This window comes from Pteropus medius, unplaced genomic scaffold (assembly GCF_902729225.1).
Source record: "Pteropus medius unplaced genomic scaffold, Ma_sr-lr_union100, whole genome shotgun sequence".
In the NCBI taxonomy this organism is placed as follows: Eukaryota; Metazoa; Chordata; class Mammalia; order Chiroptera; family Pteropodidae; genus Pteropus; species Pteropus medius.
This window is the reverse complement of record NW_024356333.1, coordinates 5,176,175-5,199,780: the sequence shown is the minus strand read 5'-3', so window position 1 is coordinate 5,199,780 and position 23,606 is coordinate 5,176,175. Positions and strand designations below refer to the sequence as shown.

The window sequence follows — 23,606 nt, the reverse complement described above, 5'->3', positions numbered from 1 at the left end:
TATGGCAATTCCAGCATTGTTAACATGATTAAAATTATGAATGTGTTAACTGATTCAGTTCGCGAATCAGATTCTGATTAGGTAATACTACTTACAATGTGTATAATATTCACATTTCTTAAAGGTTTTCTAGTATAAAAACTCACAAAAATTTTCCATAATGTACAAAGAGCTAGGGAATTAATGATTGATGGGTTTTTTCTTTATAAATGTTAGTAAAGGTTCTGATTTGATTGGTCTTCAATTGTTTAGGTTCAGAATCAGGAATTCTAGTTTTGATGACAGCGTGTGTGCACTGGATTAGAAAAACATCTCACGGAGCTTTATAAAAACAAATTGATCACTAGAAACATAATAATGATGGAACAAAACTTCATACTGAAAGTTCCTGAAGATTCTACTTTTCAATTTATTATAAGACAGATGCTCTTAAGGATGCATCAAGGAACAGTCAGTACCAATGTAAGTACATATTAAAATACATTCACCATCTGTAGGTGATATTCGAGTTTTAGCTATAAGTCTAATCCTTCTATCAATGGCTGCAGGTAATGTGAAAATACAATAGAATGGGTGTGTAGTTGTGGGTATGTAATTGCGATGATTTTCTAATGTCGAAAGAACTTCATTTCTGGTATATTTGGTCCTTTAAATTGCATTACTTTGAAACAGAAACTCTTAGATCAGCTGGTTGGGTCAGAGCAACAGGACAGAGTAAGTTACAGAAAGAGAGGTTTCACAAGGAGGGCACTTGTGATTTTGTGGGTTATTTTTAGAAAGAACCAAGTGATCCCACAAGTCATATCCCCAAAGAAGAGCATCATCCCTCTTTTATAAGCAGACATAAAAGTTGAACTTGGAATATAAGCGTCAGTGGTCCATATTGAAAATGATAATATATTTAATGTAGCCACCATTTTTAAAAAATGTCGCTCAACAGATCTCACCGCTTTACAACGAGTGAGAAATGCTTCTCTGGAGTGTTTGTTCAGATAATTGATATAAGGTTCTAGTTTCATATATGATCTGATTTTTAAAAAGGAAAACAAGATCTATTTGCTTTATCTTTCCCTAATCCAACTCATGCAACGATTTCCAGCGTCATCTTTGTTAAACACAGAGGTGATCACTTCCCTCGACGGTTTAAATGTTTCCCCAGGGCCTACAGAGTAAACCCGAGCTTCCGCGGTAGTACCCAAGGCCATTCATGATCCAGCCCCGCCTAAATTTCTAGCAACATCTCTCATCTTCCCACCACCTCTACGGCATACTTCGGCTACATAAATACCTCTTTGACACATCAAGGTACATTCGTACAAATGCTGCACCATCATACTGGACTGTGCTTCAATTCTTTTTGTAGTTATTCTGAAAGATTTCTTCATAGCTTCCCGAGAGAACAAATCAGCGTACAAATATCGAGCCTTTAGCATCAAAGGACACATTCAACTATATGGATATATGCGCTTATACATAAATTACCAAATATTTAAACCTTGTGTTGAAAAAGCATGTATTTTTCCTTAAAAAATAAACAATAACAGAAAACTTATTTGACATGATCCTATCCATACCCCTAAAGCAAAGTAGAAATTGTTGTAATAACAAACTCACGGAAATACATGGGCAATAACAGACTTGGAATAGGTTTGATCTGCTTCCGTGTTCAGAAAGCCACGTTGATGAATTTCATATCCCTGCTCTCCTGGTTTTATGGTTCTTGGCAATTCCTTTGATAATTTCTGTTCCCAGGCAAGGCTGCCAGGTCCTTTTCTAAGCCTGTCTATTCCATCACTCAGGCCTCCTCAGTTCCAGCTCTGGCTCTGCCGCCCCCTTCACTGCTTTGGCCTCAAAACCAAAGTGCTGCCACGAAAGAAAGTCACCCTGACAACCCGCGCGTGCAGAGCACAGTCGCCCCCTCACGTCCTTCTCCTTCGAGACGCCACGCAGAACAGCCTCACGCCGCACGGTCCTTCAGCCGATGCCTCTGCTTCTGCCACCTCTGCCTCTTCCTGGACTCTCCCCCTCATTCACTCAATCACATAACCCTGAAATTTGTTTGAGTGTGCGAAGACATCAAATAATGGGATTTTCATGTCTGGGGTTCCCATAATGAAAAGTAAAAGATCTGATGAGCTGGAAGTAATTGAGTAATAATCCTGATAAATATTCTCAATATACCCTATGGTCTACAACTGAATATTCTGATTCTTAGAATTTAAATCGCTGTGCCACATACTACAGAGAAGTTGATAAAATCTTTGCAAGTATTTTATTTAGGAGAAAGGTTGGCAAGTTCCAAACTTTTAAGAAGTTTCTGCAAAATCACATCATCCTCTCCAAAGCTCTTATTTAATCAGGACCGTTCCATTCCCTCCGGGATCCAGCTATCCTTTGAGAAAGGCACTATCTACTTTTTCAAGCCAACGAAATCAATCTGTACTTTGACTGGAATTTCCTGTTTTATAATCTAAATTACTTTAAGAACAATTAAAAAGGCAAAACATTCTGGGGTTTGTTCTAATCAAAGGTGTAAGTCACAAAGCAAGGCATTAATCCTGCAGAACCCGCATAACAAAGGGAATCACTCAGCACCATTTCAGGGTTCCCCCACTCAGAAGATTCATGCATATTTAAACAAATTAGTTTATTTTCAGCAATCTGCTCTCTAAGAGCTTAAGTGGCCATTTGCTGTGGCTTATTTTCAGGATTCTACACCCTTGTTCTCTGAGCCACCAACTTACAGCTCAAGTGCTCCAGGTGTATTTATACTCCCGAAGTATTTTAAATTCCCCATTAGGAAATCCGAGTTCCTATCTGTAAGAGTCAGAAGTGGTTTTCCACTGTTAACTTTTTCTTAATTATGGATATAGGTCTGCAGTCACAGCTGAAATTTTGGTACTATATTACTGACTCCACGACAGTCAACATTTTAGAATGTCATCAACAGAATCACAGATAGTCACTTGAGATGGGCCACTCTCGGGCTATCTTGGGATTGACACTTGAGGTAACCATAAAAGTCATCACCATAATAATATCTTATTACTACTTATTATACTCTGTGCCAAGCACTGTATATACAGTGCTCATTTAATCCTTTTGACAATCCTATGATGTGGTTATTTTCTCTCATTATTTCAATTTTAGAGATGAGAAATCATAGGCTTAAAGAAGTGAGTCACCAGGTCACATACCTCATAAGTAGCAGAACTGATATTTAAATGAGCTACCACTCTCTTCCTTTGTGGCTTTATACTGATCCATTAACTTCTAAGGCATGTTTTTTTTTTTTTAGAGGGTATAGGAATAATCAGAACCCAGTGTCTGTGTTTAAGGAATTTATGACACATAATTAGGGAAAAGGACCTAAGACAATTAAACAAATATTACAATCCAAGGCTATAAGTGCCTTAAAGAGACACTCACAAATGCTCTGAAGATTCGGAGAAATGAAGGATCATATCTGGTCAGGGTATGATTCTTCAAAAGGCAACAGTTTACTGAGGAAGTCTAAAAAACACGGTGGGATTCAGAAAGCAGAAGCTGTGGGTTTCAAAGCATCAGTAGCCCATTCTGGGGCACTGGCCTTGTACTATGGGTGACTCTGACAATAACGAACGTAAGAATATGAAGGATTTGGTTTTTCTATGGATTGAGAGCTTATCCTCCAGTGGTGGACTCCACAGATATGGAAAGTTCCTAGATTTGAGACACAGAATTGGATCACAGTGATGAACAGGGTTCCTTTAAGACTTCTGTTTTGAGAGCTTTCTCAAAACACATCGTAGCTAGTCAGACTGTCAGAGAGAAAGGAGCTCTCCCTTGGCAAAACCTACCATTTGAGATTCATCTCAGGCATTCTCTGATTCCATCCTGGATGCCGCCTCTTCTCATCCTCTATGTCTTTGGTCTAAGGTGGTCCTCTAGGCACGCCAGTGCACCCACCTCCAACTCAACCTCCTGCCCTGCTGACGTGTCCACTGCGCTCACTGCTCCCTGAGGACCGCCTCCAGCTTAGCCTTTCACTGTTAAGGATGCAGTTAGAACACGTGGCTCAGAAGCTGAGGCTAAGCCTTCCTAACTGATTTAATTTTGGCACTTGCCATCTGACCCAATCCCAGTTTATATTCAGCAAATGTCTGCTCAGTGTGTACTCTGCGTAGGAATCACGCTAAAATGTTCAAGATACAATAGAGACACACGGTCGATGTCCTTTCTCTCGTGAAGCTTCACTTTTAGTGAGAGCAAGATAGAGATCAATACTATAAAATGATATCAATCAAATGATGATGATTATAATGAAGAAAATGAAACAGGGCTAGAGAGGGCTCTGCTGGGAGGGGAGGGCGTGGGTGCTAATTCAGATCTGCTCATTCGTCAGAAAGAGTTTCCAGAAAGCAGCATGCAAGCTGAGACTTAAATGCTACAACGTGGGAGGTCCTCTGGGAGACACGGGGAACAGTGTTCTAGGCAGAGGGAAAAGCAAGTACAAAGGGCCTACGGCGGGAACCAAAAGGGCAGTGTGACTAGTGCCAAGGGGTGGGGAGTGGCTGGAGGGCTGGGAGGAGGCGGAGTCCCAGGGCAGGACGCGAGCAGGGCTTTCATTCTAAGTGTGACAGAAAGTCACTGACGCATTCCGAATGGGGCTCGACACAGTGCATCGTGGTTTTAAAAAGACTGCTTGGGTCGCCTTGTACAGAATGACTGAATGAGGTGATGGATTAAGAGACCTCTGTAGATTCCAGGAGAGAGAAGGCGGCGGCCTAGGCTAGGATCATGGTAGAGGAACCTACCAGGAAAGAAAGGAAGAAAGGAAGGATGAGTCTAAAGTTTTTCAGCTTGAGCAATTGTGTGTGTTGGTTTACTGATCAGGGAAAAACACAGAGAATATGTGGGGCAAAAATAAAGTATTTGGTCTTGGTCATGTTAGCGTAGACAAGGTTCCTAGATATTCGTTCACATTATAGGTGACACATCGCTTTCAACCGTATCAACTTCTGGCACGGTTTACATCCATTTTCACCTTTAAAATTCAATTTATCCTTCATTATCCTAATGGTTTTATAAGTTTATGATGAAGAACTCGTCTTTCAACATCTTTTATTACAGCGCTACTGACTGGCCCAATACAGAATTCATGTGGGTAAAATGCAGTTGCTAATTTAAAAAAGGTTATTAATTACATAAAACATGCAAGGCACTATTCTAGATGACTAGGAGGAGACACACACGACAAGCACCAAATCCTTGAGGGAAATGCATTCTAGTAAAGGGAGTAAGAACTCCACACACAGAACGACACCTGCAGGTAATAACGCTGAGGAGTTGCTCGCCACACTTTAGGAAGCCAAGGGGAAGAGAAGGCACCTTCAGTGAGGAAAGCTCCCTGAAGGACGCGATGTGCAATGGCTCTATAGGACGGGTAAGATTTTACTGGGGCAGGGGGAGGAGAGGGAGGTGTGGACGGGAGGACATATTCTGGGCATACTGGGAGTCGGGGTCACATTTTATGGGGAAAATGGCATGTGTGTTGGATCTCAAATGCTTGCCACAGGCATCAGGAAGACCAAAATGGTACGATTCTGCTGCTGAGAATAAAGTCTTCTTAAGACTAACGTCAGAGGTGAAGAAGAGTGGATCATTTAGTTCAGTCACTCATTTTACAGGAAAGAGGCTGAGCACCGCGGGTGGGCGAGACGGTGCTCAGATGCAGACACGGCAGGACTGTGAGCAGAGACACAGGGTGAGGTGGCGGCCAGCGTGCCCGTCCTCATTCGCTCTGTCCTACAGGCACAAACCCGACTTCCCCCCATCAGTAACGTGCCCCTCTATGAGAGGCGGTCCTTATTCACTTAATTCACGTGGTAATTAGCATGCACCATGTGAGGCAGTAGGAAATAAACCCTCCTTCTCCTTATCCACAGAATGCAGGCCTTTGGTGGGATGTAGGTTAATTAAAAACACTGCAGGTTTCAATTTATATTTTTCTTAGTTATATATTGGATGTAAATAGCCACTATTATACTGCAAATAAATAATTTTTAAATGATTAAAATAAAAGTTGGTTATCAGTTGTAGCCGGTAAAAAACATCAGAAAGAATTCTTGCTTCAGTAACTTTTTCTAGGCACCTTCTGTAAGGCACACATGTATACACACATACACAGAAGAAAGAGCAGATTTAGGAACAGGCAGTTGAGAGACAAGTTGTTACTTTGCAATTAAATGTGGTCCAGAAAACAGATGCGTCAAAAAGGCCGATGTGGTTCTCCTGAAGTGCAATCTGGCAATTAAACAGGACAGGGCCAAAGTGGGGCGCTGCGCTGGGCATGCGGGGTGTCTCAACGCGACTAACGCACCGCTGTCAAAGGGCATTTCACTGACCGCGTGGGAGCTTCCACTCTGTCTCAGTGTAAATGGGGAATAAGAATAATTTCCCATTCCTGGCCTTCCCGTGAGCTTCTGAAGAGTGAGAGCCTGTAGCAGGAGATTATAAACTGCAGTGACGACGCAGGACATCCCCCTCCACAGTGTTCGAAGCCACTTTCGTACACTGAACTACAGCACGTGAAATCTGTGAGAGAAAGGCAGGCGAAATGCAACGTCCACCCTGGACACAGCTCCCAAAGAAAAGCCCCTGGTCCCGGTCCCGTTACGGCCTCTCAGGGGGCTTTTAATGCCACCACAGAGGGAGTTCGGGAAGAGGGGGCATTAAGCTCCTGGCATATATGATCTGGGCTTATCCGTTTTTCTGTGGCTTCAGCAGCCACGGTTTTCAAACTGAGGGACACCTGTGACATCACCCACCAGTCTTCCATGGACAGACGGAAAGTCCACGCGATGTCCCAGCACCATGTAATTCGTTTCTCTCAGAGTCAGAACTCAAGTCCCATTGCCATCTTTCCTCCACATTACTAACTGACGTGAGCAGCTGCATACACATTTTTCTGCTTCATTTCAAGAGAAACTCAAGGTACAAATTACAGAGGGAGAAGACGAGTTACATGTTATACGTGAGTCTCCACAGACTTGCTTCGTCAAGGGGTGTAAGGAACGGCTTCCTTCCCCTCTTCGGCTGGTTTATAGCCTCGAGGCCACGGGATCTCTACCTTCTTGCCTCAGTTCTCTTCTCGGGAAGAGAGAAGACTGCTCTGCAGTTCTCCGATGCACCCTTAGCTGGAGAACTTTCTTTCTCTCTATCTAATCTGTACCTTGACTTTCCCTTAGATACAGGAAAAAAAAAAAATCATACCAATATTTCTTCACCATGAACTTTATTTGAGGTACAGAGATCTATTTAAAAGGCCTTTTATGTGGATGCCTCTATTTTAGTCTACATCCTGGGCATTTTGCCAGTTTGATCTCCCCTTCTTTTAATTTAAGCCGACGGCTCTCCAAATGTTTTCAGCGAAATTTTTCACGATCCGGCCTCCAAGCAACGTGGAGGACAAAGTGGCAGCTCGCTGCTGAGAAGCCCACATGCAGCCTCGACCTCCCCCAGCCCGGCCGCCCGCCTCTGGCGCCGCGGCTCCTCCTCCTTCATCTTTGAATCTTTCAATGTTTTAATCATTTATCCTCCTTTGTGAATGCCGGATGATTTTTCCCCTTGAATCCTTACAGGTGCCTTGAAAACCACGATGAATGACAACATTTAGTTTATCATCACCCCAGAAATCAGATACCACAGTGGGCATAAATTACACTTAAATTACACACTCTACAAATCCGCATGAGTTCTGGCTTGTGATCTGTGGCTCAGAGAGTAGAACGGAATCTCGTGGGGGTGGGGGGGCTTACAACATGATAACAGTTGCTAAGGTGTTAATTGTCTTCTTTGTCTCTAACTCGGCCCAATTTCAGGAAAAAATTATACTTTCATTTAGGATAAAGATTGCGAGATAGGTTATTTCGCCATGTCCGAAGCTTTTAAAAATAGATATGTAAATGGCTGGTAATAGATCTGTTTTATGTGCAGAGAAGACTCAGGAAATAAGAGCTTAGACAATTCGTTTAACATCTCGTGTCTCGGTTTCCTCACCTATAAAATGGGGATAATGATACTCTGCGTTAATAAAGGGTGGGTGTTCTATCTGAATGAGAATGAGTGTAGAGAAAAGATATGTAGGGGATACATGAAAGCGCTATTCAAAATACAAAGTATGACTGTCTGGACCCGGTAGAAAACTATACCTAGTAAGCTGTTCCCACAAGTTTATTCACCTGCACCCATGCAATTCATAGAATGATCAAAAGTTATTGCTTTCTTGTCTCAGTATATTAGCTGGATGGCTGAATGCACAGAGCTCACATCTGAATCAGCACAAAAGTGAAACCTGGAGAAGGGGGAGGAAAAGGACGGCACAGAAGTCATTCACATCTGTCACCCTGCCCACATAAATACTAGGAAATCAACTCACTGGAACAGCTCGGGAGGCAAACCTGAGTTATGACAGTTTCCAGAGTGCGGGCCAGGGAAATGCTGGTCTGCTCACAGCTCCCTTTCACCACAGCCCCTCCACCCTGTCAGTTAATTGTTTTTGTTTTTAAATGCTTATAATCAACATAACAAATGTGTGTTGTCAGATTGTGGGGAATTTTCTAAAAACGAAACAGGATGAGGATGCCATATAGTAAATTATTGTTGGTTCTTTCTGGTCTCCGCAGAATCACAAAAGGGAAAGGGCTTATGAGAAGAAAAATCGTTCATGTCTGGTTCAAAATCTACAGCATAGAAAACAGAATTGGAGCTGAGTTAATGAAATATATACTTAATATAAGTTTATAGTAGGCTCTATGTCATTAGTCTTAAGTGTCTGAAAATGTAATGTTTGCTTATAAACAAAATATTTGAAAACCCTTCAGAATAACATGATCCGAAAAATAACCTCGGTCTTCTTTGTACTTTCTCCCCAGAAAAATAATACTTGATTGAATTTTAAGGACCTTTAGAACCCTGAGATTCTAATAATATATGGTAAAAAGCAATTTAAGAGTCAATTTTTCCAACTTTTGTTTTCTCATCATAAACATCAGATTGCTGCCTGCTATATGACAGTTATAGAAAATGCCAATTTCTCATATAAATACAGCCTCAAATCTTGGAATGGGATTGTCCTGGGTTTTCTAGGTGGCCCCAGTATAGTCACAAATTCCTTAAAAGAGGGAAACTAGAGTGAGAGTCAGAGAAAGACACGTGACAATTACGTTTCTGTGCTATTCGATCTACCATATTTTATCAGTTCTAACGTGTACATTTTCCCCACATCTCTGCAGTTTTAATTAGCAGTATTTTTTCTTAGTGTGCATAATCTTAGAAATAACAACATCTTAGATGTGCTAAAATACAGTCATTTCACCAATTTGTAAACTAGAGAAAATGGTTTGGGGCTGGAAAATTTTAGCTACATGTTCTTTGGGGAAGACTGAGGCTCCCAAAAAAGTCATCCTTATTATCTATCACCTTTGATCTCTAAAGCACGTTTAATGTAAAAATTTAACCATATACTTTATTCAGTTCAAAGTGGGTCACGATCATCAACAAATTAAGATATAAAAGACATTGTCCTGAAATCAGACAGGAAACATGCCATAGTTTCAGAGTGCTTTGTTTTAAGCACTGGACAAAAAAAGTGATAATTAAAATAATAACAAAGGCATCTAAAAACATCTCACGCATTAGCGGCACTAGCTCATGATTATAACCTAGGATTGTAACCTAAGAGGATATGGCTCTTGCTGAACCATGACAACTGATTAGAATCACTTCGTGAGTCATGACTGAGTGAGAATTAAGAGCGAAACTGCATTATTAGCAAGCGTAGTTTTATAGATACAAGAACTGTTCCCTTGTCAGTTGGCACATAAAAATCCTGCTATGGAACTCCTGCAGAAACTGGTTGTCTGTAGACACTCAGTATACAGTATTTTCCATTGAGATGAAAAATCTTTTCAAACTCTTTTCTCATAATTTTTTTCTTTCAAAACTCACTTGGGTTAGGAGATTTGAAATTCTTTCAGTCAATGCTGTGAAACTACTTCATTCTGTCGTTTATTATTATACTTCTTTGAAAAAAAACACAAAAGGAGGAACAATGAATATATAATTTCAAGCTCAATTTCAGTGTGCTAAATAAGAGGCCTAGACAAATGGAAGGCAACTCCATCTAATATTTTTCTTAGGCAAAAGTGTAGAGAAGTTAAAAGTTCTGTCTCTCGGAATTTTTATTTTTCTTTCTAATTACTTTCTATTTCCTACCATTATTTCCTCTTTCTTATCTATCTCCTTTGGTTTCTCTTCTCTTGTTTTCTTCTCTTTATCCTGAATCCATTTTAGTGATTCTTTTTAACATGGGCTTATTTTATATAGAAAGTCTTTATTAATCGAAAACGAAGAAAAATAGCATTGAAGACTTGAATTCAAATCTCAAGTGCATCAATCCCCAATGATGTGGATTTGGGCAAATCACTAACTAGAGCTTTGAACTACCATATCCTTATCTGAAAAATGAAAATATCTGAAAAATTTTCAGAATCGATGAATTACACCAATTATCAGAGCTAAGGAAAACCAACTAGAATAAAAAAGGTTACACTTAAATATACTGTAGTAAAACTGTAGAATATCAAAGGAAAACCTAATAAAGAAGAGCGTTGAAGACAGATTGTAAACAAAAATTAGTCTGATTGACTGGATTAACAAAAACAACAAAAACCCGTAAGAGTATGGCTGAAAGAAAGTTAAAATAAATTTTTATTATATTTGTAGTTAAAATGTTCATTAAGATGGTGGACAAAGCAAAGATATTTTTTAGAGACAGAGAGCAGATTCTTACTCATTCTCTCCTCCCTCATGGACAGACTCTCATTTTTATTGGGGGTGACTATGTCCTTAGACAGAAATTGCACATCCCAGCATCCTCTGCAGCTAGGAGAGCTATGTAGTAAGTTCTAGCCACTGAGGGAAAAGATCAGATGCAGAAAGGATTTCTAACGATGTTGGGAATCACTGGTGCCCTGTGTTTCTGCCCTGTGCACTGCTCCATGTTGCTCCCTTGTGATGATGAACTGGGAACTTGGTGGCTGAAGGGGATCCTACGATTCTGAGGCAAAGACTGAGGAAATGACACAAACCTCGCCCTGTGAACACGCCCACCTCTGCACTTTGTTACACAGGCTTTGTTTTTGATATGTGCGTAGTACGCTTTACTTTGATTTCAACTCTACAAATAAAAGAACATTTAGAATTTAAACAGAGGTAGCATATATTCTATACAGTAGGAGTACAAATACGTTACGACAGAAGCTAAGGTTAGTAGAAACTGCAGTTTTCATGTGAAGAATAGCAAACTGCCAAGAGGTTCTGAAAATCCTCTTAGAATGAAAAATAAAAGTGTACGTAAACACTTAAGGGCTGACCACAATGGCAGTAAACGTCATAGTCTTAATTCTGGTTTCATAAAAATTTTAAAGTTTTATTTAAATCATAACTTAACTATGCTTACGAGTGACTTGTATTTATCCATGAAGTGAATATATTTCATCCTTAAATGAAACATACATACCTTTACTAAAAGAATAAGTCACTATTTAAACTATAAATGTATACATATTGTGGCACTGTAATTACTTTTATATATTAGAAACTATTTGTATTTAGCAAAAAATAGGCCTTAAAAACTATTTCAGTGACTTATAACTGAACACAGTGCTATTTGTTATAGACTGAAAACCAAAGAAAACTTGATTACTATCAAAAATATGACTGTCTATAGAAAACGCAAGTGAATCTATAGTCACATTTTTAGAAGTAAGTGGTCAGCAATGTATCAATACAACATACTAAAACTGACTGTGTGTCTACATCCCACCAATGAACCTTTTAAAAAGGTACAACTTACAACAGCAACACAGAGTACAAGGCATCTTGAACTAAAGCTCATGTAAGACATACAGCATCTTTATGGTGAAAATTTTAAACTTACTGAAAGCAATTAAAAAATTCTAAGTAAACAGAGAGATGAACTATGTTTTATTGATAGGAAGACTCAATTCCATATAGAAATTTTCTTCCCCAATTATTCTGTTCTCCCCAAACAACCTATAAATTAAACATAATTTCAATTAAAATTACAATGGAAGTGTATGTGTGAGAGAAGTTTGTCAGGCTGATGCTAAAACTTATGAAGAGCAAAAAGTCAAAAATAGCCATGGAAATTTTGAAGAACCAAGTTGAAGGACACAACCGACCACATTTCAATGTTCATTATAAAGCTACGGTAATTAAGGCGATGTGATATCAGTACCAGAAGACGAATGGAGGTCACGGGAACAGAACAGAGAATCTAGAAACACACCCACGAAGGTGAACACTTATGGCGCACTGAAAACCGCTGGAGAAAGTATGATAAATGATGCTAGGGCAACTGATTATCAGTGAGGAAAAGAAATGGATCTCTAACTCATAGCACACACAAAATCAATTTCCAGTGAAATAAAAGACCTAAAATAAAATATAAAACTAAAATATGAGAACATCTTTATGACCATGGGGAATAGAAAGAGGACTTAAGACGTAAAAGCTATAAACCTTAAAGAAAAAGATTCATAAATTTGACTACCTTTAACTTATCATAATCTGTGCCTACGAAAATGCCATAAACAAATGGAAAAGGCAAAGTACAGCCAGGGAGATGGTCATTAGGGTCTGAAGAACTGAGGATTCATAAGGAATAAAACAAATGAGCCCAATGGCTAATGGGCAAATGGAAGTAGTAACCCAGGGACGAGGAAAGCGCATGACGAGTAACTGCAAAAGGAGGCTTTCCCTCACCAGCGGAGTCCACAATGATACTACCGATGCTGATCGAAGCGGCAAAATGATGAAATCTGACCACACCAAGGACAAGGTGAGGACACGGAGCACGGGAACTCCTGCGTACTCTGGGACGAGGACACCCTGGAATAGCCACTGTCGAGCAAATGGCAAACCTAGCAGCAGTGAAGATGCACTTACCTAGGACACAGCTATTTTACTCTCAAGAGAATACAGCCTAGAAAACTCTTGTACCAGACATGGCAACGAGTGTTCACAGCAAACTGTTACGAAATAAAATACTGTAATCTAGGTAGCTTCACCGATACTAATAAAGATTCTGAGCAATGGGCACGTAGGCATCTTTCACACTTTAAAAAGAGACTGTGATGGGAGGTATTATGAATTTAAACTAGTACATCAGACGGTATACCGTTAGAACTCATGGCGCCATATTTCAGGGCAGGTGTAGACCGGGAGAGATCGAGCCTCATGACCACCTGCGGGAGACTCTGATTTGCCTTCTTACAAGGGCTTACTCTCCTTGACTCAAAAAAGTAGCGGCCGCCAGCTACGTTACTGCATCTATGTTCTCCGCCTCCAGGCCCAGCCCCATCCAGTCACCCTGTAGGTGTGACTGACGGAATGACACTGACCTCAGGGCTGTGCTTTCACAGACAATGATGCTAGGTACGCAGGGGCCCTCTCTTCAAGTCAACGCGGTGTCATTTCCGTTACTGTCATTACTTTTTAATGAGGTCATATCGCTAATCAGAAGATCCCAATGATCAGCACTTTTACCACAGATAATTAATGAAACGCTATATCTCAACTCTGTTGCTCTGAATATTCCATGAAGTTGCTGTTTACTTATTTTCACAAAGTTGTAGAGAAAGGAATTATTTCAAAAGTCAAAGCAATCTGTAATTCCATAAATAATTAACAGGGTTCAGCATTACAGCAAGATCAAAGACTTGTCACAGGCAGGAAGGTGAAAAGCCCTACCTGATTCAGGCCAAAGGCCCAGTTCCCAGAGAAAACTGTATTGTACAGAATTAGGGTGTACGCATCACTGTGGGAAATGGGGGACCAGAGGAGGTTCTAGAGAGCCCCAAAGAATCGTGCCCAACCCTGTGACTCTTTCCCGTTACTGGGAGATAAAGGAAGCGGAGAGTCCTGCCGTATTGCCAGCCCTCCTCTCCGCTTTGCTCAGGGCTCCTGTCTTGGTGCCTGCCCTGAACGGCGAGGTCACTATCAGCTCCAGGAGGAAGTTCACCACTGCATGGACTGGACTGCGTCCTTGGAAAGAATGGGAACTCCAAAGAGTACAACTGTTTTAGGCTGTTTTCAAAAACAAGATTCTACTGGGAGCTGGTGTCAGGTCCAGCTAACCAGTCTCAGAACTTGTCACATATTTCTTTCCCAGTGCACAGAAATATGTGCACTGAGAAAGATCTGTTCTTACCACACTTTCAAATTCTGGTGAATTCTCCAGACATCTGCCTTAAAATATCTCCAGTTTTTTTCTAATTGTTTTAGCAGTGCCACATAGAAAGTTCTTTTAACATATGTTTGTATCTTCAAATTATTTATTTCTTGAAATATTTATTTCCTTATAGGAATCCGAACGTTTTGAGTGTTAGAAAAGAATGACTTTTTACAACCTTAGAGATATTGGTCAGTCAAGAGATAATCCCTTTGATAGTCAAGCGAAGCTCTTTGATTAAATTACTGTTATTCTGAAAGAGACTAAAGTTGATTCACAATGCCTGATGATTTATTTTGGAAGCAGTATTTGTAGTTCACGAAACAGATCCACCTCATTTTTTGTCGTTTTCAAACCAGACGATTTTAGTATAACTAGGACCTAATACAATTAATAGGTACTGAAAAACATTTTAAAATTTAATAAGAGCAGCTAATGATAAAATCTCAGAGGTCTGCCTATGAGAAGAGCCTACTCCATTAGGTAGACCAGTTACCTCTCTGTTAAAGTAAACTAGGTTTCAAGTACACAAAATCATGAGGAAGGCAGAACAAAGAATTCTTAGATAGGACACCAAAAGTATGATCCATAAAGGAAAAAAACTGGACTTCATCAAAATTAAATTAATTTAGTTAATGAAATTTCAGAAAATGAGATAAGCTAAAGACAAAATATTTGCAAGTCGTATATCTGATAATGAACTTGTATCTGGAATATATATGGGAATTTTACAACTCAACTGAGAAAGAGAAATAACACCACTAAAATATGGACAAATGATCTGAATAGACATTACTTCAAAGAAAATATACAAATGGCCCACAAGCATATGAAAAGACGTTTGACATCATTAGTTATCAGGAAAAAGCAAATAAAAACCACAATGAGATAATGCTTCATAACCACTAGGATGTGTAAAGAGTAGATAATAACAAGTGTTGGTGAGGCTGTGGAGAAACTAGAACTCTCATACACTGCTGGTGGAAGCCTAACAGGGCAGAGCTGCTTTGGAAAACAACCTGGCAGCCATTGAAAGGTGAAACACAGACCTACCTTATGACCCAGCATTTTCATTCCTCGGTACATGCCAAAGGTAAATTTAGAACAGAAAGAAAAACTCCCTTTGTGCAAGGGTTTTACTTACTGAGGTTCCACTTGAGGCCAGTTGTCGTCACCCGATTGCAAGGCTGTCCGACAGGAATAAGGCCACACCAATCACCCTCCATTCCCGTGTCCACGTGCAATCTGTGCTTCCCCTGAAGTGGAGAAGGAATGATTGTTAAGACCCAGAAGAGAAAGGAAGGGATGTTAATGGGCATTGAAGACCTGGTCAGATACACCAGGCACCATCCTAGGAACCACACACGGTTTATCAACTTAATCCTGATAGCAAATTCATGTAGTATATGCTGAATAATCCCAGGACCTTTCACCCGACTTAATCTCAGCAACAATTTTACATGGTTGCTTTTGTTATTACTTTTACGTATGAGAAACTTGAAGCTTGCAGAGATTAAATGTGTCCAGGACCACACAGATAACAAGGGCAGAATCAGGGTTCCTACATGTCCCTACCTGTCAATTCCAGAGGTGAGACTGACTCCACATGCAGAAGATGTAGCGCTATATGATGCAGAATTCTAGGGTCTTAAACAGTTGTTCAAGTGTAATTAAAACTACTGGTTCCCAAGAAAAATCTCTGTTTTGAGAATCGGGATTCTAAATTTCAGCATTCAATGTCAACCCTAATAGTAGTTATTTAACCTGCTTCCCATATCCATAGCTGCTCTAGTGAGAAGTACTTCTACTAGGAAACAGGATCAGCCCTGAGGAGCTGGTATGTTTCTTCCATTTTGATTATGAAAACTTATGTAAATTACCATGTTTTCAATTTTTCCTTTTATGAGGAAATTAAGTTAAATGTAATGCTCAATTGAGGCCATAATGTTTGCTTTTAAAATAGAATGCTTGGAAACAGAGTAATGATTTTCCGTTTCTGTTCTATTCATCATCCTTAGGGTAGATGGTCTTTATAGAAAGATACCGCAAGTCCTTATGGGAAAATGCCACAGCATGCATGCAATTAGTAACGAAATGAAAAAGTTACTAATTAGGGAATAAGTTCCAAAGAATATTCTGTATTTAATAAAGTTTAAAGTATATTCAATATAGACATACTACCAGACTAAGGCAGCTAAGTCTCCTTTTACAATCATTTTGCTTTTGGTCCAACTATGCCTTTTGTACTGTGTTATAAGCTTCTGAGGAGACTTAGCTGCCTTATTCTGTTGTATAGAAGGCCTCGACGTACGAGTTGACTATCTTTAGTCAAGGGATTGCTTTTATTAGAAAAACAGTTCTCTAGATGAGGGGTCCCCAACCCCTGAGCCGCACACGGGAGGTGAGAGGCGGGCAAGCAAGAGAAGCTTCATCTGCATCCGCTCCCCAGCGCTAGCATCACCGCCTCAGCTCCACCTCAGATCATCAGGCATTAGATTCTCATAGGAGCTCCGGTCCCTGGTGCCACAAAGGTTGGGGACCACTGCTAGATTACATATTAGTCCTTGGAATTTAATACAAATTCATTCAGATCTTTACTATCTGTATAATTCATACACATATATTCATATGGTAGGTTTTAAAATTCTCTTTGGACATTCAGTCAGAAGGCATAAACTCAATTAAAAGGGCTTAAATATATTCAAGTGCAAAGAAAAATTTCAAAGGAAATATAAAATACATTCTGGATTTGGCAATCACCATCGGGAGAACAGATAGATAAGCCATGTAGATACCAAGCAAGGGATTAGATGCACCCGGAGAAACATGCGTGGACTGCAAACACAGTGCATTGTGAAAACATAACGCATAGTAGGGAACAGAATCAGTGTAAATTATACAACTCACAACTTACCTATGTAAATTAAATTCAAACACAGTAAGATACTTTCTCTAAAAACAAAATTTTAAAAATGTTTGTACACACTAACGTGTTTGCCTATAAGAAGGGTAAAGAGTATGGGAATGTGGGATAGGGATGAAAGAGAATCAATTGATCAATTAATCGATGCAGATTTTTGCTTGGGATCAGAGTGATGATCTGTGCCATGAACCAATAAGTGTAACTGACTCAATATTGAGAACTTATAAAACAGTAAACATGTTTCCTAGATACAAAGCAATATAAGACTTAGAAATTCTTAGACTCTTCTGAAGAACAAAATAGATGAAATATTCCAATAATTCTAAATAGCCATTAAAGAAAGAGGAATAACTGGAATACAGTATAGAAGAAACTGAAGAATGAAATAAAAAATAATCTCTAAAAAAATAATCTTTGATGATTTTATTTAGTATCAATTTAGAGTGAAAGCATAGAAGTCATTATCTAGTTACAGAAACTTTCTACATATTAAAGTATAAAAATTAAAAATTATGCTTTATTCGTCAGAAGACCCAGGTGAGAAAGAGAGTGGAAGAAAGTGTAGTGGCCCTAATTTTGTCATCATTTCATATGTGTGCAAGTCAAGAAACCGTGCTTAGGTTGTAGAATTTTAAAAGGGGGATTTAAAAACTGCTCGTGGCCGGAGTAACTGGTAATATGGATACTATGCCTAAGCAGCAGCAGTGGGGCCGAGGAAGGAGACTTGAGATACTTCTCTTCGTCCAGCCATGTTATTCACGTACCTCCACGCTCGTGTCAGAGACAAGTTATTTACACCACTACACACGTGGAAGCTGTGATAAGTGCATGGAGGGCAAAGCTCAGAGAAGTAGGAGAGATTACAGATCAGGGACGTGATCAGGAGTAGGGCGGGGTGGGCAGAAGGCAAGCGAGGGGTACCCTCAGGAGTGACGCTTGTGTGGGAACTGAAGGATGAACAGGAGTCAACTCTGAAGGGAGGACGAAGAGCTCTGCAGGCCAGGGGCGACGTGTGCAAGGCCATAAGGTGATATCGGGACATTCACTGATGGGGAGGAGAGGGTGGTGCACAGGGCAGTGAAACGAGTGTGCGTGACATTGGAATGGTGAACACATGACTGTGCATTTGTTAAAACCCATAAGAGTGTATAACACAGTGAACTCTAATGTCAATTATGGACTTCTGTTAATAACGTATCAATACTGGTTCATCACCTGTAACAAACGTACCACACTAATGCTAGATAACAGAGGTCATGGAGAGAAGAGGGGGTATGTGGGAACCCAGTCTAATCTGCTCAGTCTAAAACTGCTCTGAAAATAAGGTCTGTTAATTAAAAAAAGTCTCTCAACGACCCTGCAGTTTCTCATCCATTAAATGAGACTGACTACAATGTGATGGCAGGTCTGAGACCTGTGTGAGCCAGATGGGACATACCACGCACAGAGGAGCACACGGCCGCTTCTCAGTAGCCATTACAAACTTTGCTTTTTTTTTTTTCTCTCTCTCTCTCTTTTAAAAAACAGGGTGTTTTTGTTTGTTTAAGCTTCCTTAATTGCTGGGCATAAAATTTTTCCCTGATTTACACTGAATAGCTTGCCATCTGAATTTGAGTTCTGTTTCTCCTTACTACTTTTCATTATAGAAATAATTCTATCTGAAGACTCAGATGATAAATATAAATTATTCTCCACTCCATAATGAAGGGAGTTGATAAGAAAGGGTGCCGTGGGAATTCTGACTTGCTTAGAATTGCTCTGGCTTCAGCACCGAAGGAACAAGAAATGGGGCTTTTCATGTCACAGACCCCAGCCTATTAAGGTCCCAGGTCCCCCTCAGAAAACACAGTATATCGGCAGGGTTACAAGTGACCCGTAGCCTCCGGGACGCCAGGCAGTAGAGGACGCCGGATGAAGAAGCGCAGGAATGCACACCGGGCCCAGATGGCTCTACCTGTCTGGGTAACGGTGTCTCTGACAAGGAGACCTTGTGTTAGAGACTTCTTCGTTCCTCATCACGGAGGGATCATTTTATCTTCCTGTCCTTGGGCTGTTTTATTTTCAGTGTGTTACAGTTAATTCCGATCTTTTAATCGAAGACTTTCCAGCCTCTCCTTCTGGCCTCCTGAATGGTTTGGTCATGGTCTGATCAACACATTAGTATGTGTGGGGCTCCAACTGCAGTAAAGAATGATGAAGGCAATAAGATCAGCTCAATTTTATGTAAGCCTAATCGGCTCTAAAATTAAAGTCTATGTTTTCTTCTTAGAGTTTTATGGTTTTGGGTCTTTGGTCCATTTTGATTTTATTCTTGTATGCTGTAAGAAGGTACTGCTGTTTTGTTTTCTTTTATTTATTTTTTTTACTGTATCTGTCCAGTTTCCTCAACACTATTTATTGAAGAGACTGTCTTTAACCCATTGTATATTCTTGCCTCTTTTATCATAGATTAATTAACCATATAGGCCTGGGTTTATTTCTGGGCTCTCTATTCTGTTACCGTGGTTTATGCGGCTATTCTTATGCCGGTACCATCCCGTTTTGGTTACTATAGCCTTGTAATATACTTTGGTATCAGGCAGTGTGATACCTCCAACTTTATTCTTCCTTCTCAAGATTGTCGTGGTTATTCTGGGTCTACTGTTGTTCCATATAATTTTAGAAATATCTGTTCTAGTTCTGTGAAAAATGTCATTGATATTTTGACAGAGATTACATTAAGTCTATAGACTGCTTTGGGTAGTATGGACAATTTAATGATGTTAATTATTCCTATCCATGGCCATGGTATATGCTTCCATTTGTATCTTCTTAAATTTCTTTCTTCAATGTCTTATAATTGTCCAAGTACAGGTCTTTTACCTTTTTGGTGTTTTATTTTTTTTGATACAATTGTAAATGGGATTGCTTTCTTAATTTTTCTTTTTGACACTTCATTATTGGTGTATGAATATGCAACCAATTTCTAAATATTAATTTTGTATCCTGCTACTGTGCTGAATTCATTTATCAGTTATAATAGTTTCTTGGTGGAATCTTTAGGGTTTTCTATATGTAATATCATGTCATCTGCAAATAATGGCAGTTTTACTTCTTCCTTTACAATTTGAATTCATTTTTTTCTTCTGACTGCTGTGGCTAGGACTTCCAATATTGTTAAATAAAAATGGTAAAAATGGACATCCTTCTCTCGTTCCTGATCTTAAGGAAAATACTTTTAGCTTCTCCCTGTTGAATACAATGTTAGCTGTGGGTTTGTAATGTATGGCCTTTATTATCTTGAGATATGTTCCCTCTATTCCCAGTTTGCTGAGAATTTTTACCATAAATGGATGTTAAATTTTGTCGAATGCATTTTCTGCATCTACTGATATGATCATATAATTTTTACCCTTCATTTGTTTATGTGGTATATCATGGTATTTGATTTGCAGATGTTGTACCAACTTTGCATCTTGAGAATATAATCTTAGCACCTGATCATGATATATGATCTTTTTAACGCATTGCTGAATTTGGTTTGCTAATATTTTGTTGAGGAGTATTGCACTATGTTCATCAGGGATACTGGCCTTTAATTTTGTTGCTGTTGTTGTAATGTCTTTGATTTTGGAATCAGGATAATGCTGGCCTTATAAAATAAGCTTGAGAGCCTTTCCTCCTCTTGAAGTTTTTGGAGTAGTTTGAGAAGGACAGGCGTTAATTCTCATTTGAATGTTTGGTAAAATTCACCTGTGAAACCATCTGGCCAGGACTTTTGTTTGTTGGGATTTTTTTGATTACTGATTCGATTTCATTAGTGGTAATTGGTCTGTTCAGGTTTTCTTTTTGTTTTTTCTTGATTCAGTCTTGGAACACTGCATGTGTCTAGGAATGTCCCATTTCTTCCAGATTGTCCAATTTGTCAGCATATAATTGTTTGTAGTATTTTCTTATAAAATGTTGTGTTTCTGTGGTGTCAGCTGTCACTTCTATTTCATTTCTGATTTTATTTATTTTGGTCCTCTCTCTTTTCTTCTTAACGTGTCTGAAGATACCTTTTGATTTCTTCTTTGATCTCATTGTTTAGTATCATATTATTTGGCCTCCATGCATTTGTGTGTTTTTTCAGGATTTTGTATTGTAAATGATTTCTAGTTTCACACAATTGTGTTTAGAGAAGATGCTTGACATGATTCCAATCTTAAATTTATTGAGACACTTTGGTAGCCTAACATGTGGTCTGGTCTATCCTGAAAAATGTTCCATGTGCACCTGAAAATAACATATATTCTGCTGCTTTGGGGTGAAGTACTCTAAAAATATAAATTAAATCCACCTAGTCTAAAGTGTCATTTAAGGCTACTGTTTCAGACCTTGACATTTTTAATCTGAGGATAAACGAGTTTGTGGATTTGAGAAGTTACAGATAAGTCTTAGTCCACGATCAATTAATATTTTTTCTTTTGTTCCAAAAAGATGTTTAGCCAATAGTCTTTGTTTTTTAAAATGCAAATTTAGCTTCATATGGCTAAAGGGGAGCAATATTATGCTTTTCTCCTATATCCTCAAGTCTGTGACATCTTTCAAAAATGAAGAAAAGGAATTTTTGTTAATTCCTCAGATTTCTTGATTCAAAATATACGCTAGCCTGTATGTGATTTGACACAGGCAGTCATATAGGCTGACATTAAAGAACTTCTCTCACGATTTATGCCATTACCAGAGACTAGAGCCACCTGAACTAATCATTGACTTCCCTCTACTCTCATGAATCATTTCATAGGTTCCTATTCTGTCCCCTGTTCTGAGCTAAGATAACTCTTGGAAGCCAAAAGCAAAGACGGAACAAAAATCAATCACCGACAGTATGCTTTTCCAATCATGGTTATTTTAAACATATTAACTACCTCAATAAGGTATAAAATTGTGATTTAGTGAAAAGAAGCAAAAATGTTGCTGGGCACCTCTGCTAGAAATCATAGCTGTGAGTGTGTTAGGAACAGGCGGCATCACGGAGTCACTTTCCCTAGATGCCAATGCAAAGCTAGAGCAATACACAAACAGCAATAAAAAAATCACTGTCGCTTTGCATTATACCTCCTCTTTGCAAATGACTAGGGCATGGCTGAGAGAAAAGATAAAATCCACCCTAGATTTTGCTTTTGCAAAAAATACCACACACTGAGGCATATCTGAATCCTGTTTACATCTCTACAACCTTCCATCCAATAACTGTCCAAGTTTTATGCTAAGATATTTTGATGCACATTCTCCAAATACATGGCAATTTAACAAGATCACTCACAAAGCAATTGAACACAGGAAGAACATAAATGCACTTTCTACTTAGTATAAAAGATTCCAGAAGCAGGTGGCAATGCCCATTTATAAAATGGATAACCATTCATCAAATTGCTATTAATGCTAAACTTACACCCTGTGGCTAATTGCAGCTAACATTTCTGGCACACAGTTAGACCCAGGATGAGAGAATACTGCTGTACACTGATCAAACACAAGGCTAACCTCTGGTAGCTCGTCTTTTGTTAGTTTGTCCAGGTACTTAAAGTTTTATCAACAAACACCATGGGAAATTAAATAGCCTGCAGGAAAGAAAAGTGCAAGAAATAAATGGAAGGATCTATACTGTATTTGCCAGGAGAAGAGGTCACCTCCCCCACATAAAGACAGATGTTTGTGCCAGCATATTTTCATACTGTGACTACTCATGTGACTGAAAGTGGTCACAACAGACGTGGCCCCCCAGCAAATTTACAGCTGTAAAATCTCAGAACTAAAAGACTTGTAGATTTTTTTCTTTTCTGCTCCACAAATATAGAATTCAAAATATAAGTGTATTGGCTTTATTCAAAAACCTATATCAAGTCAATGTTACATGTAAATATACTCACATATTGATTTTAGAATATTTCCTTTTGAAAATGCATTAATACCTCATCTATGGGTAGCTTTTAGAGTTTCAAGTCATGTTAGAAGCATATTTTCCAAAGTACATTCCACAGAATACTACTCGCAGGTCAGATAAGATTGTTGGAAAAACTGCTTCTTAGTTTCTCCTCTTGGAAGTCCTAATGCACGTCAGCATTAGATGCTCTAGGTAGCATTGCAGTAAAAAAAAAAAAAAAAAATCTGTTTACCTTTGCAAGTGTTTCCCACACTTGATCCTTCGCCTACCCCTCAAATAACACCTCGTAATTACCCATGGAATCTGCATCTCATGACATCCACCTAAAAAACACTGCCTTGGAATAGTAATTTTGCACACAGCATCTAAAACTGATATTTTGAGTTAATTTTTTCATAGCCAGAATTTTTCAATGATATATTTTGAAATTAATAACCTCCATCTGCCTTAGGTTTTGGAAATTATTTAATAATCTC

General features: G+C 39.1%; 1 protein-coding gene across 11 annotated transcripts in view; it reads right to left on the bottom strand.

Moving 5' to 3' along the window:
• TPK1 (thiamin pyrophosphokinase 1) overlaps positions 1 to 23,606 on the bottom strand; it is a 278,577-nt gene that overhangs the window by 57,586 nt on the left and 197,385 nt on the right. For all 11 annotated transcript variants that reach the window (XM_039861312.1, XM_039861315.1, XM_039861320.1 and 8 more), the window contains one exon: positions 15,444 to 15,555. In XM_039861312.1, coding sequence (XP_039717246.1) covers positions 15,444 to 15,555 — 112 coding nt within the window. The remainder of the gene's footprint in view (positions 1 to 15,443; positions 15,556 to 23,606) is intronic.